The 15651-nt window shown below is 45.1% G+C and overlaps 1 protein-coding gene across 1 annotated transcript; it reads left to right on the top strand.

Moving 5' to 3' along the window:
* The first annotated feature begins 1251 nt into the window (after window positions 1-1251).
* dusp7 (dual specificity phosphatase 7) lies at window positions 1252-13689 on the top strand. Its single transcript, XM_079510396.1, is given in 5 exon segments — window positions 1252-2351; window positions 6270-6713; window positions 13168-13420; window positions 13422-13456; window positions 13459-13689. Coding segments are annotated over 5 exon segments (1296 nt in total). The 5' UTR covers window positions 1252-1858; the 3' UTR covers window positions 13530-13689.
* Window positions 13690-15651: the final 1962 nt, after the last annotated feature.

Consider the following 15651-nt stretch of genomic DNA (forward strand, 5'->3'; position numbering starts at 1 on the left):
GTGATCAAGTCCCGACTTACCCACTTGGGAAAAACCAGGGGCACACAATCCGTTGGAACTACTCCAGAACAACTCTGCCAGGGCTGGGAGGTACACTTCTGGCGCATGGAGGGACTAGGCTCTGTGGGTTGTCTCCTGTCCGGGCCCCTCCTACGTCTCACCAGGTCCACTCCTGCTCTCACCAGGAGTAGAGCGAGGACCTGTGCGTTGCGAGTCCCAGCACCAAACAGTTCATTCAGGAGTGGTGGGCAATGGTTCCGTAGGGTCATGGTGCCGCAGGGTCATGGTGCACATACACACACACACACACATATATATATATATATATATATATATATATATATATATATATATATATATGTGTGTGTGTGTGTGTGTGTGTGTGTGGAGTAGCCTAACATCAAGGTTAATGAATGGCAAAATCAAAAGGTCCACTCTGTCTGAATAGTTAACCGATTGTGATAAATGACGGATCAAAGGATCAATATTTGCAGAAGATGTGTAGGGGGTGTATTAGTGAATGGGAACATGATACTGCACCGGTAGCAACAGAGCTGTAGAGTACAGTAGGCAGTACAGCCTACAGAGACGTGCACACATAGACATCAAAGGGGGCTTCAGCCCCTGCCTTTTTAGCCGTCTGTGAAACAAGTGCCCTCTCCAGACCACGAATGCATCATTTACTACATGGTGAAAGAAATGCAAATGCCACTCCTTTCCTTCCATGCCATGCCGGAAGGCAGCATTCAGGAGAATTGCTTTTTTTCTGAAGTCTCCTGAACTTGAAGTATTTTGCGTTGAACACATTTGTTTTAGAAATCCAATGTCGTTACACACCGCATCTCCACTAGCTAAAGAGTGCTGGGTTGCGCCCCGGAAATAGCTGATCTACAAGCTCTCAACGAGTCACCAGGCTTTTCGCGCGCGTTCACGCGCACACGCGAGCCCCGCAAATGCGCACTTAAAATAGGACTGGACCTAAAAGCACGTGTGTGCGCATACGCGTAAACGCGCACAAAATCGCTCGGTAGGCTATAGTCCGGCCGCCAATCCAAAAGTGCCCTCTTACGGGATTTCAGCCCCTGCCTCTCTCTCTAACGCTCTCTGCACGTCCCTGGTAGCCTACACTCTGCATCTTTAAATGTGTCCCGGCCCGCCCCGGACTCCTCCTCCTCCTCTCTCACTCAGTGACACATGCCCGCAGAGCCTCTTTTTAGTCCGCGGCCAGTGTGTCACCGCCTTCAGTGGAAATTAAATGACAAAACCAGAGGCTGGTGGCGCTCCTCTTATTATTAGACAAAAAGCAACAAAAATTAAAAAAGAATAGCCATGGCTTGTATCGGCAACAACAACAATAACAACAACAACGCAAACCCAGACCATCAGAAGAACAAATTAACGCGATATTATCAATAGGTAGCTTTAATTCTTCTCGTTCTAGGCGGTAGGTAGTATATATATAGTATTGCTACTGCGTGCCAAAAAAAAGAAAGAGAGGGGGAGAAGAAAAAAAAGGAGAAAAAAAAAGAATGGACGTCGATGGAATAGAATCATGAAACCTCCACCACTGCTATCATCATCGGACTGAAGCCAGTCAGCCAGCCCAGCCAGCCAGGGGGGGATCCGGGGGAAGAAACCTCTGCATGTTCGCCTTCGGTCGGTGCTGCTGTGTGTGTATGTGAATGTGCGCGTGCGTGTGTGAGTGCGCCCCGCGCCGCAGCAGCACTAGGAGGGGAACTTCTTTAGCAGCACCCGTGATTTTGTCTTCTACATTATTATTATTATTATTATTTCCCCTTTTGATGTCACACCACCACCACCGGGACGCGATCGGAATTACATTTTTCTTCTTTCCCCGATGAGAATCAATCTCCGGAGGAGCGGCTCTGCTGTGATGGTGACTGCGATGATGATGTCGAATAAAAGCGTGGAATGGCTGCAGGAGGAGCTGGAGTCCTCCGGCGGCGGCGGGTCCTCCGGCGGCGGCGGCTCGTCCTCCTCCTCGGCCGGCGGCGGCGGATCGTCCTCCTCGCCGCCGTCGCCGCTGCTGCTGCTGCTCGACTGCCGCTCGCACGAGCTGTACGAGTCCTCGCACATCGAGTCGGCCATCAACCTGGCCATCCCGGGCCTCATGCTCCGCCGGCTGAAGAAGGGCAACCTGCCGATCCGCTCCATCATCCCCAACAACGAGGACAAGGAGCGGTTCGCGCGGCGCTGCAAGACGGACGTGGTGGTGCTCTACGACGAGGCGACGTCCGAGCGACAGCAGGACGCGGCGCTGGGGAGCTCCGTGCTCGGCTTGCTGCTGCAGAAGCTCCGCGACGACGGATGCAAGGCGTTTTATCTGGAGGGTAAGGATTATGGAATAATAATAATAGCATCCAAAACGATGTGTTTTTTTATCTAGGAGTGGATTTTTTTTATTAGTATTATTTATTTTAATCTGTCTCCAGTTTTATCGAGAAGGAAGGAAGTTATGAAACAATCCAACATATCGGCATGCAGCAGCAATGTGCTGAAACCAGGCTATCAGTTATTATAGCTCAACCTCTGAAGGCAAAATGTTTAATAATAAAGTGTTTTAAATGTTGTTTACACGGGGCGCTATGGTCGCTCTGCTTCAAACCTAAAGGAGTCGAGCAGAGTTGTTACTTTGTAATTACCCTCCTTGTGGAAGTTTGCGGCTATATAGGCCTACAAGTGTATGGCGGTTTGATGATAACACAAGAACAAGTTAATATGTCACTTATTATAATGGTCATTGCAATACTAATCTTAAATCAAGTGTGAATGAACTTGAACGGCATTTGGCGGTGGATTATAGTTTGCAATGTTGTAAAGATTTAACTGTCTCTATGGTTTAGGCTATAGGCTACTTGACAACAGTCTGTTTCAGAGGTTGTCAAAATACTTCAAGTTTGAGTTGGACAATAAGCAGAATACGGTCACCCTATTGTCATTTAAATGTAACGTATGTTGTTCATATTATGGGCGACACATACAGCGGAATGTCTCCCAAAGGAAAAGAGTTTCTGCTTCAATATGTTTTCAATTAATGCTGCAAAATGGCCCCGCCATGTTGTGCTCCTTCAGGAAAAGACGTGCATTTTTTTTCTTCATGAATGAACATGAAGGGAAAGAAACGGCACCGTCAGGCAACACTTTAGAAACTCTACCGAGCAAGAAGGCAGCAGCGATAGAAGAACACTTAATAACACTAAAAACACTAAAAAATAATTCATATAGCTACTCGGGTCGGTGTCATGAAATAAAAAATCACCAGTTAAAAAAAATGTACGTTCGTTTATGAATCACGACCACAGAAATGTGTTCCTTTCCCAGGCCAGTAGTCTCAGCAATAAGCACACTGAGTTGTCATTCACAAAAAGTCCACTATACTGCGCAGTGTTGTAGCAGACACTGTCTTTCATACTGTGTGTGTGTATGTATGACTTGTGTCTATGATTCATCTTTTCTCAATGGAGCATGATCTGTCAGAGCTGCTCTGTTACTGGTATCACAATGACTTTATTGTTTTATATCACTGGTTCACAAACGTTTTCATTTCATGTCAAGGACCCCCAAAATGACACTAATTAGCCCACGGACCCCCATTTGAAAAGATATGCCATGTAGTGACCCCCATAAGAGAAGATTTTTACGGCTCTAACAGTGATTTTCAACCAGTTTAATTTCAAGGACCTCCCAGTTTTACATGCATTTAGGCTAGGGACCCCCCCCATTTAATGGCATTTCTATCTCTGGGACCCCCAATTTATATTGTAAAATCAATGTTGATTTAACTCTGAGAGTGTACAAATGGAACCAAACGTCCGTTTGTACACTCTCAGAGTTACAGACCCATAAGGGTCCATTTGGTTCCTATAACTACCATTTAGCTGGGGACCCCCTGGAACTCCCTCAAGGACCCCACTTTGGGAACCACTGTTTTAAATGATAAAATATAAGACTGTACGTACACGTTCGCCTATATGGATACTTTGGCTATCATTCGTATTGCAATACCAGTTTAGTTTCACATCTCTATTCCTATTCAATATACATCATAGCCTACTATATTAGTTTATTATTTTTTGTTTTGCGACAATTACACATTTACTGTTATTGAATTCCAGCATTAATTAATTCCTGGCTTTTGTGGTTCAAGCCTTTATTTATTCTTCATACTTTTCATGCAGATTTAAAGTTTTCTTTGGTGTCATTATTAATGTACAGGCTGTACAGCCAGTCACATTCAATAGGAATGATAGAAAGAAATACACCGGTATGTGTAGAAGACCAAATTATATACTGTACATATTGCTTAGTCAAGGTGACTGTCCTAATATTATCCACTTAAAGGGAAACTTTGCAAAAAAAATATATGTTAATGGCATTATAGAAGATTTAGAACACTTTCCTGGGGGTCTTTATGTGTGCAATATGTGGTTTAAGATATTTTAGATGTTAGCAGTGAGCCCAGTGTCTCTGATGTCATGGACACTGGGCTCACTTACTTCCTGGACTACATCAAGGACTGTCTAAGAAGGACGAGACGCGAAGACCGTAAGGGCGACGCCATGTTGCTCACATGGTGCTCCATGGAAGGAAAGAAACATGCGCAGTTGAGACCAGGAAGTTGGATATGACAAATCATAGATATGGCACAAATGGCCCAGCAGATGGCGTGATGCCAATGAAAGGAGAGATGCTTGTACATTATGTCACGTCCGACCAACATTACTGTCTGTGTGATGATCCATGCTGGGACTTACTTATCCATTTGCTGTTAAAACGTTAATATAAAAGGTAAAATGCAATGACGTGACATGATATGTACAAGCATATCTCCTGTCAGTGGCATCACGCCATCTGCTGGGCCATTTGTGCCATATCTATGATTTGTCATATCCAACTTCCTGGTCTCAACTGCGCATGTTTCTTTCCTTCCATGGAGCACCATGTGAGCAACATGGCTTCTTCTTAGACAGTCCTTGGACTACATGTTGTCTCAGTAAGACAGCCCTCCCCCTATCCACAAGGAGGAGCAGTGCACCAAAGCATTATGGGAATTGTAGTCCAGGAAGGAAGTGAGCCCAGTGCCCATGACATCAGAGACACTGGGCTCACTTGCTAAAATGTAAAATATCTAAGTGTCCCTTTAAACCCTATAGACTTTACTGCAGGGTCTCCGACCCCCCCCCTCCTTTCCTTTGTTTGGGGCAGCGGTGGCCTAAGGGTTAGAGGAACGTCCTTGTTGCCGAAAGGTTGCCGGTTCGATTCCCCAGACGGGCAGGAAAAATCTGGGTGGGGAAGTGATTGTCATCACTCACCCAACACCGCTGAAGTGCCCTTGAGCAAGGCACTGAACCCCCAACTGCTCCCCCTGGAGCTGCTTAGTGGCCAACAGTATAAGACTGTGGTTGTACTGGTCAGTTCCCAGGTTTTTGTGTCTGTGTCTCTGTCTGTCTGTCTGTCTGTCTGTCTGTGTGTTTCTATGTGCAGGGTGTTGCTGAAAATGAGCACCTGTGCTCAGCTACTTCCCTGAGTAAATAAATAATATAAAAAATAAAAAAATAAAAAAGTAGCCGATCATGAGCTGGTATAGACCAATCATTTGTTTACAATCATTGGGACTGGGTATAGCACGGGTGACTGTTTCATGTAATCAATTCCCAACGGATCTCCAAACCTGTTGTTTTGGGGAGCGCTGGTTTCAGTCCATTCAACCTCCTCTTGTGTGTTGGCTAGTGAGAGTTGGCTAGCGTCTATTAATCGGCTATTTTCGCAGGATGTTCACCTACTATGACATGCCCATAAATAGGGAGGCTAGGGGTTCATGTGGTTAACCCATTCATGACGGGAACCCCTTTTGGTGTTTTAAACATTATGTTATGGATTATGGTTTAGCTATTGAAAAATAACAGATCTACAATCTTGTAGGTGACGGTCTGCTATTTTTGAAAAATCGTGGAAATGTGGCGCAAATCTTTGAATATATATTCTTTCAGAGCGAATGTTTTTAACTCAAATCTTTGCTTCTGCATATGGGGGGTCCCTGGAACTACATATTGGGCGTCGGCGGCCAAATCCAAATATTTCTGGGGGTCCTTGACATGAAAAAGGTTGAGCACCACTGACATAGAAACATATAGGTTTTTCAGAAAACTGTAGGATTTAGAAGACATTTTGTAGAATTGTCCCTCAGGTCAAACAAACATTCTCTTCAACAAATCATTTTCTTTGGTCCTCCCTCCCCCTTCCCCCAGGGGGCTTCAACAAATTCCAGTCGTACCCTGAGAACTGCGAGACCAACCTGGACTGCTCCTCCTCGTGTCCGAGCAGCTCACCGCCGGCCTCCGTCCTGGGCCTGGGGGGGCTGCGCATCAGCTCCGACTGCTCGGACGGAGAGTCGGACCGCGAGCCCGGCAGCGCCACGGAGTCGTCGGAGGGCTGCAGCCCGCTGCTGCCCATGAGCAACCAGCCGGCGTTCCCCGTCCAGATCCTGCCGTACCTCTTCCTGGGCTGTGCCAAAGACTCCACCAACCTGGACATGCTGGGGAAGCACAACATCAAGTACATCCTCAACGTGACGCCAAACCTGCCCAACATGTTCGAGCACGACGGAGACTTCAAGTACAAACAGATCCCCATATCCGACCACTGGAGCCAGAACCTGTCTCAGTTTTTCCCAGAGGCCATCTCGTTCATCGGTAAGTCGATCGGGGGCGGGGGGGGGGGGGGGGGGGGGGGGCGGGGGGGGGGGGGGGGGGGGGGGGGGGGTGTCCGGTAAGTGTGTGTGTGTGTGCGCCAGCCATATGAGTAGATTCAGTATTATGGTTATGTGGGTGTTTGTTAAAGCTGTGTTTATGTGTGGTCTACCCCCCCCCCCCCCCCCCCCCACAATAGTTTTCATTTAGTTGTAGTTAGTTAGTTAGTTTAGCCGTCGTAATGACTGTTTGTACACTTGCTGAAAATAGCCGATCTACAAGCTCACAGCGCGTCGCGCTGCGACACGTTGTCAGCTTGTAGATCGGCTATTTTCAGCATGCAACCAAGTGTAAAATTACTTATACTGGATCTCGTGTCCACTAGTCCCTTCCTAACATTTTAGTCTAGTTTTTATTTGCTGACGTCAGTGGAAAAAGGTAGTCGACGAACATTTTTCCTCTTAGTTTTAGTCGACAAACAACACTGTCTAGAGCTCATCTAGCCTGCATTTTTCAAACATGGGGAATTGTTACTCTTTACATACAAAAGGTTTTGTGGAAATTGGTCTTGACAAAGAAATAGCTTTGGGAGAATTCCCCTTTATACCAACATTTGAGTGACCTTTATTTGAATTTAGATGATATGATATGGGTCATGTGTAATTATTACCACAAATCTGAGTAGGTATTATTTTCCTTTTCCTTTGGTAAAATGCACCAGACCATGCAGTATTTGGGGAATAACAAAAAAATAATAATAACTAGAAAAGTGTGGTTGCCGCAGTCGCTTACATAGGCCCCTCCCTAATTTGAACATTTCCATAACGCTTGAATAGTTTGGTCTTCTGCTCCATGCAAGGGAATTCATGTCTTTATAAACGATTGTAAAACATAGATTGGTTACGTAACCAACAACAGCCAATTAGCTACTACAAACGTTATGCAAAGCTCGGCCAATCACAGCGGAAGTTAGGTAGGTTACTCTGGAAAAAGGAAAATAAATTAAGTGTGACAATAACTATACCCTTTACCCTTTGGGCAACCACACTAATAATAATAATAACTAGAACTGCACTCTGTCGAGTGCCTACTTGCTTGTTGCACACAAGTAGGCCAGTGCGCAAGCAGAGCGCGCAAGTACTGTCGACCGCTACAAACTGTCAAATATCAGCTTCTCTTTGAAAGAACGATTGGAATATTGAATTATTAGGTTTAGCTATTTGCTACGTACCTACTTCTTGCACGTAAAAAAGTAGTATTATGAAGTATATCGTAACTAGAAAAAGTGCCCCTCGGGGAACAGGTCTCCACCAGGGCAGGTCGGGTTGTGGCCTCCTGGTGGCGCTATAATAGGCCAATGTGAAAAGGGTGCCATTTCTTCATAGGCCTTTGATGGCAATTGGATGATTTGAGGCATTTTGTTCCAAAAATGTGTTTTGCAAAAATCAACCTGTTGGTGGCGCTATAACAGGCCAATGTGAAAAGGGTGGGATATATTCCTCAGCCTAGTAAGAAAATGTGTGAAAGATTTCACGTAAATTGCATGCTGCGTTCATGATTTGAGGCTTTTGTTCAAAACGGGGCAATCTTGCAAACTGTGAAAGCCAATTATAGCCAATTAGGATGGAATATGAAATATCGGACAGATCCGACTTGAGCACATGACTAGAGATACTGTGTAACGATTTGTGAGTTTTTTGGACAGAATCTGGAGGAGTAATATCAAAAAATGTGTTTTACAAAAGTTGGCCTCCTGGTGGCGCTATAAAAGGCAGATGCGGAAAATGCAGGTCAAAGGTTTGTCCTTGGCCTCTAGGGAGTGTGCATGCAACGTTTCACGCAGATCGGTGCAGTTTTAGGTAAAAAATGTGAAAAGCTGCCTCATGGTGGCGCTATAACAGGCATTCTGGAAAATGTGGGGCAGAGGTTCATCGTTGACCTCCAGGGAGTGTGTGTGCAAAGTTTGGCATCGACCGGGTTAACGGTGCCGGAGATTAGCTGGTAACAGACGGACGGAAGGACGGACGGACGGACACACACACACACGGACGGAGTGCAAAACATACTCTCTCCCCATGCCTTCGGCCTGGTGGAGACAATAAAGATGTGGATTAAAGGACCCAATGCCTTCGATGGTGACAGACGTATATCTCGATCAGTGTCGGGTGGATTAAAGGAAATGCCTCTATGTATATGTATATGTAATTTGTAAGTTGATTAGCGGTATACTGTGGTTACTTTTGATGCGTATGCACTATGCACCGTCCCAGCATATGACGTCAGGGTATAACTGGAATAGCTAGCTCTCAATGATGACTAGCTCTCAATGATGACGTAATAAAGATGTGGATTAAAGGACCCAATGCCTTCGATGGTGGCGTATATCTCGATCAATGTCGGGTGGATTACAGGAAATGCCTCTATGTATATGTATATGTAATTTGTAAGTTGATTAGTGGTATACTGTGGTTACTTTTGATGCGTATGCACCGTCCCAGCATATGACGTCAGGGTATAACTGGCGTCATATGCTAGCTCTCAATGATGACTAGCTCTCAATGATGACGTAATAAAGATGTGGATTAAAGGTCCCAATGCCAGAGTGTAATTGGTTTTCGATGGTGACGTAATGACGATATGTTTTAGTGTTGAGAGGATTAGAGGTAATGCTCCTATGTATACATGTATGTAGTCTGGCACCACTGCCGTATCAGGCACAAGTAGTCATTACGTCATTTGCTGGGACGGTGCATACGCATCGTCCTGGGCGAAACTAGTACTTGCACGCTCTGCTTGCACAAGTTAAGTAATAATAATCTGCTCTGCTTTTGAGTCCTGATCTCCATGTCAATCACTAATCTATTTTCAGTATTCTAATAGATTCCCATAATTCCTGCTGTTGGAAGTTCTCTGGGAAGAAGGGAAACCCCTCCTTTTTTTAATGGGTCCACACTGGAACGCAAAGGTCTTTAGTTGGCTCTTGGGGGGAATGACCAGACCGTTGGAATGCTTGTTTGTTTTTGACCCATTCAGGTCGGGAAACCCTTTTGGTGTTGTAAGCATTATGTTATGCTTTAGCTATTGAAAAATAGCAGATCTACATGTACAAGCTCATAGCGCGGCTAGGAGCTTGTATATATATTTTTGTTCACAGCGAACATTTTTAAGTCAAAGCTTCTGGGGGTCGGTAGCCAATTACATATATTTCTGGGGGTCCTTGACATGAAAATGTTTGAGAACCACTGACATAGAAACATATGTTTTTTCAGAAAACTGTCAGGATTTAGAAGACATTCGTAGAATCGTCCTCAGGTCTAAATGGGTTAAGAGCAATGCCACCGTTTGGGTGGGCGTAAAAATGACATGCAGGGGTCAGGGAAGAGGGGGCGACGGGTCATGGCAGCGCTGTATATAAGGTTGATGTTACAATCTACGGTAGCTATTTGTGCAGTAATATACAGAGATTATACTGTACCATATCCTTACAGTAACGGGGACCCAATTGTTAGTCTCAGAGCACAGTTATGCTTTGTTGTAAGTTGTTGATCTCTTAAAATATTATGCTAACTGGAAACATATAAGATGTTTGTTTAAACAAAAAATCACACTCGTGAGAAGCGCTCTTATCATCATACATCGTCGTCATACATTGCATTCCGTGCTCAGCCAATCAAATCATCACATTCCGTGCTACACACACATTCCGTGCTCATACATACACAAAGCTGTGTGTGTGTGTGTGTGTGTGTGTGTGTGTGTGTGTGTGTGTGTGTGTGTGTGTGTGTGTGTGTGTGTGTGTGTGTGTGTGTGTGTGTGTGTGTGTGTGTGTGTGTGTGTGTGCCATACAGTGTCGTAGAGAGCATAGTTGGCAGTTGGAATCAGAAAAAGACAGGTTTTACAATACAGCCAGGTGGCATATTGTGAAAAAAATCACACCCGTGTGAACTGAGTGGTGTAAGGTTTTATATAGCATGATCAGCTGTGGTCTGACGTAATGTCTGACGTAATGAAATCACACCCGGATGTGATTTCACAACTGGCTTTTTTTGTGCAGAAAAAATTAGCATGGTTGCTACAGTCATCCAGTTCACCCGGGTGTGATTTAATTACGTCAGAAATTATTTTGAACATAGCAACCATGCTCATTTTTTTCTGCACACAAAAGCCAGTTGTAGGAGTGGTTTACACCACTCAAAAAACATGATTCTTCAAGTGAAACAAGGTATTTAGCTGTGTTTTGGCCATCCTCACTTGGATGCGGATGCACTTGTGTTTTTTACGTATGCCTTTCATATTGCTGAGTGAGCACACATACCACATGTAAAATTAATTTGGCATCCTCATGGCAGTATGAAGAGTTTGTGAGCCAACTGACCCCAATCCTGCGAGAAGAGAGGCGGTTACAGAGAGTGCGGATGGGCTGAGAGAGAGAGATAGACGTAGAGAGAGAGAGAGTGTGTGTGGCTTAACACTTATTCAAGTGATAGTGCAGAGGTTTGCAACTGATAGAAGGCACATGGATGTGTAGCCTGTTAATAATGCAGGAGGATTCTGTCCATGATGTATAAGACTTATGAAGCAGAAAGAACCAGACCACATCCCCCTGGAAATAAGGGCCGATTCATACTCATTATTTTACCGCTGTAGCCCCGAAATGATTTCGGCTCGTAAGAAATTTTCAGTAGCACCGAAGAGCCGACTTTAGGACGGTACCCGCCCCCGAACCTCAAACGACGTCACATTGTAGGCTCTACAGAGCCGAACCGACTTTTATTCGGCTCTAAAATAGGAGTATGAATCGCGCCTAACTGTCCACATGACGTTCTGCTGTCATTGAGAGAAAGGTCATTATTCAGTTCTGGATCACATCGAGAAATGTAGCTTTATGTTTTGAGTTTTTACATGAATATGTAAATGAAAAAGAAAGAAAGAAACAAGAAACAAAACAGGGATGTACCGGTGAGACATTTTGGCCCGATATCGATATCCAATATAATTATTTTCTGTTATGGCCGATAACCGATATAACTGATGTCGATATGATCTCATTCTGTATTAAACAAAAATATTATAATTTCGTCCATTCTGAAAAAAAAGGCTTATTAACAAACACTGAATTAGAAAATAGCAGTGCCCCTTTATTCCAAAACTAGGGGCACACCGTTATTGAAATGTTGGCCCGTATCCCAACATAAACAGCTTGAATGTAGTCCAACTTGTTGACTCTTTTGAAAGCTTCCCCAGAAAACATTGATTTTCAACATAATTATTATAAAATATCTGCTAAAACCGATATCGATCCGATACCGATTTTTAAGGCCAATATCGGGCGATACAGATAAAACGATACTATATAGCAGTGGTTCTCAACCAGTGGTCCTTGAGGCGGTTCCAGGTGGTCCCCAGCTAAATGATGGAGAGTTGGTAACCAAATGGACCCTTATTAGATCTTTAACTCTTGAGAGCGTAAACACTCAAGAGTTACATTATTGTTAAACATCTGCATTGCTTAATTTACAAGAAGTCTACACAATTTGAGAATGGGACCCCCTGGAACATATTTTTGGGGGTCCTTGACATGAAAATGTTTGAAAACAACTGAAATAGAAAAAACAAATGTTGTTAAACTGTCAGGATTTAGAAGACATTCTTTTAAAGAGGGAGTGCCGTGATTTTTGTACTTTTTCTGTTTTGCATGTGTCTATAGTTAACATTACTCTAATAGACCCCCAGGTGTGGTTATAATATTCAAATATGTCTTCCCTGTGTATTTTTGGTTCCTTCCTGAAAGCTGAAAGCCTTTGGGTCAAAAGGCCCAATCGCAATAACACCATTTTAGTGACATCATAACCCTATAACTCCTCCCACATTATCATACAACAACAGCTGTGGGCGAGGCTTAAGTTCAAGTGGGTAAGGTGAAAACCAGGCATACTTAATGAACTGGTGGGTGTAGCCACATCAAAAACAAATAGTATAATCATATAGTACCTGATGATCATGTTTAACCCATTTAGACCTGGGAACGATTCTACAAAATCTTCTAAATCATGAGTTTTCTGAAAAACACATATATGTCATATCAGTCGTTCTCAAACATTTTCATGTCAAGGACCCCCAAAAATATATGGAATTGGCCGCCGACCCCCATCTGAAAATATGTTGTTCCAGGGGCTCCTCCTCCAGAAGCGAAGATTTGAGTTAAAATCGTTAAAATTTGAGGCACATTTTCACGATTTTTCAAAAATAGCAGACCTACAAGCTCATAGCGCGGCACTCGGTGCCGCACTATGAGCTTGTACATCTGCTATTTTTCAATAGCTAAAGCATATTAAACAATGCTTTAAAACACCAAAAGGGGTTCCCGCCCAAAATGGGTTAAGGGGGGAAAAAAACCACGGCAGTAATCTGTACTCTTCCTCTCTCTCTCCCTCTCTCTCTCTCTCTCTCTCTCCAGACGAGGCCCGCTCTAAGAAGTGTGGCATCCTGGTACACTGCCTGGCGGGCATCAGCCGCTCGGTGACCGTCACCGTGGCGTACCTGATGCAGAAGCTCAACCTGTCCCTCAACGACGCCTACGACTTCGTCAAGCGCAAGAAGTCCAACATCTCGCCCAACTTCAATTTCATGGGCCAGCTGCTGGACTTCGAGCGGACGCTGGGCCTCCACAGCCCCCCCTGCGACAACCACTCCTCCTCCTCGCCCACCACCGGCCACCACCAACACCACCACCACCACCACCGCCACCACGAGCAGCTCTTCTTCACCACGCCCACCAATCACAATGTGTTTCAGCTGGACACGCTGGACTCCACATGAGGATTGGTCCGTCCGTCCGTCCGTTCCCCCCCCCACCTCTCCTGGTTGGTTGGTTGGTTGGTGGCGGAGGAGATGGGGCGGGTTACCACGGTAGCTGCGGTAGCTGCGCTCATGGAGGAAGCAGTCGTTTTGTTAATGAATGTTTTTAGTCTCTCTCTATCCCCCCCCCCCGAGGCTTGTTGTCTGAGAGAGCGACCCCCCCCCCCCCCCCCCCCCGATCAGCCGCGGTGGTGGTGGTGACAGGACAGGGGATGTCGCAGACGACGATGATGATGATGATGATGGTGGTGGTGGGGGGTGGGGTGGGGGTCCTGCTTTGGAACGAACCTCGGACAGACTCCACCTTTTGGGAATGGCCTTCTCTGTCACAATGGGGGGGAGTTACTGACTGCAAAACATGGAAGGCTATAGCCTGATTTTACACGTATGGTATCCGACATCGGATTATGGGGGAAATAGCAGATCTACAAGCTACGAAGAGGCCGCGGCGCAAAGCTTGCAGATCGGCTATTTCCACGATGCGCGGCACAGTGCGCGTGGGGCCGAAGATAAATCGAGGCACAACAGACAGAAGGCCAGACAGCTTCATACAAAGATAAGGAACGTAGTGGGATCTCGACAGCGCTTGATTTTTTTTAGGAGACGGCAAACAAACATCCTCGCTGTCTTTGACGCTCAGCTCTCACGCTGAGCTGATTGGTGCCAAGTGGAGAATCTGGGATTTACTAGGAGGCGAATCTCACTCTACTGAATGTAGAGTTTTAAAAACCAAGGAATTAACACAGACACACTGTGTGTGTGTGTGTGTGTGTGTGTGTGTGTGTGTGTGTGTGTGTGTGTGTGTGTGTGTGTGTGTGTGTGTGTGTGTGTGTGTGTGTGTGTGTGTGTGTGTGTGTGTGTGTGTGTGTGTGTGTGTGTGTGTGTGTGTGTGTGTGTGTGTGTGTGTGTGTGCGTGCGTGCGTGCGTGCGTGCGTGCGTGCGTGCGTGCGTGCGTGCGTGCGTGCGTGCGTGCGTGCGTGCGTGCGTGTGTAATGTACGGACAGTCCTTAATTAAGTGAGTATGTCAATTATGTATTTTGTATATTTTGTGTACATTTACGTACAAATGTATACCTATATACTGTACGCATAATAATCTTTGTCCAAAAAAAAAAAAGGAAGAAAAAACTCAAAAGTAATCCAATCCAATAATGGTTTAAGAGATTGTAATACTAAAGAAAATGTGGGTTGACGGACGCTAGGGCAACAAAAGAGAACGTATTGCGATATTTCTACTTGTCTTTTTCTTTTGTAGTCTTTCTTTCTTTCTTTCTTTCTTTCTTTCTTTTTTTCTTTTTTCCCCCCCATAGGGTTTGCAATGACCTAATGCAGTTTGCACAGTGGTGTAGCCATTGACTTGTTGGCACTTGGAACCAGTGCTGAGGGCAGATAAAGAGACATTCACAGAGGAGAGGAGAGGAGGGGAGAGGAGAGGAGAGGAGGGGAGAGGAGGGGAGAGGAGGGGAGAGGAGAGGAGAGGAGGGGAGGGGAGGGGAGAGGAGAGGAGAGGAGAGGAGAGGAGAGGAGAGGAGAGGAGAGGAGAGGAGAGGAGAGGAGAGGAGAGGAGAGGAGAGGAGAGGCCAGTCCCAGGCTGTAACGAGACCCAGCAGCTGGACAGCAGCCCAGTGGGGGGGGGGGGGGGGGGGGGGGTTATGGGTTATGGCTGAGGTCATTGGCACGGGACTTGGAATCAGTGTTGTTTTTGGCATCAAAATTAGATTTTTAGTTTTAGTCAGTCTTTTGAATAGTTTTCATTTAGTCACATTTTAGTCACCTGGAATGTTTTAGTGTTAGTCTAGTTTTAGTCAACTAAATGTCATAAGATTTTAGTCGACTAAATCTACAGTCGATTTAGTCGACTAAAATGTGTTTTGGCACATTTTAGTCTAGTTTTTATCCGTTGACAAAATTGTCAATACATTTAGTCTTAGTTTTAGTCACCATAGCTTAGTTTTCATTTAGTTTCCATTTAGTTTTCGTCAGTGAAAAAAAGGTAGTCGACGAACATTTTTCGACAAAAACAACACTGCTTGGAACATGGGTTCGAGGGGACAGTTTTTGATGTTGCGCCTTCGGATGAAAC

This window comes from Electrona antarctica (genome assembly GCF_951216825.1).
Source record: "Electrona antarctica genome assembly, chromosome: 9".
Taxonomy (NCBI): Eukaryota; Metazoa; Chordata; class Actinopteri; order Myctophiformes; family Myctophidae; genus Electrona; species Electrona antarctica.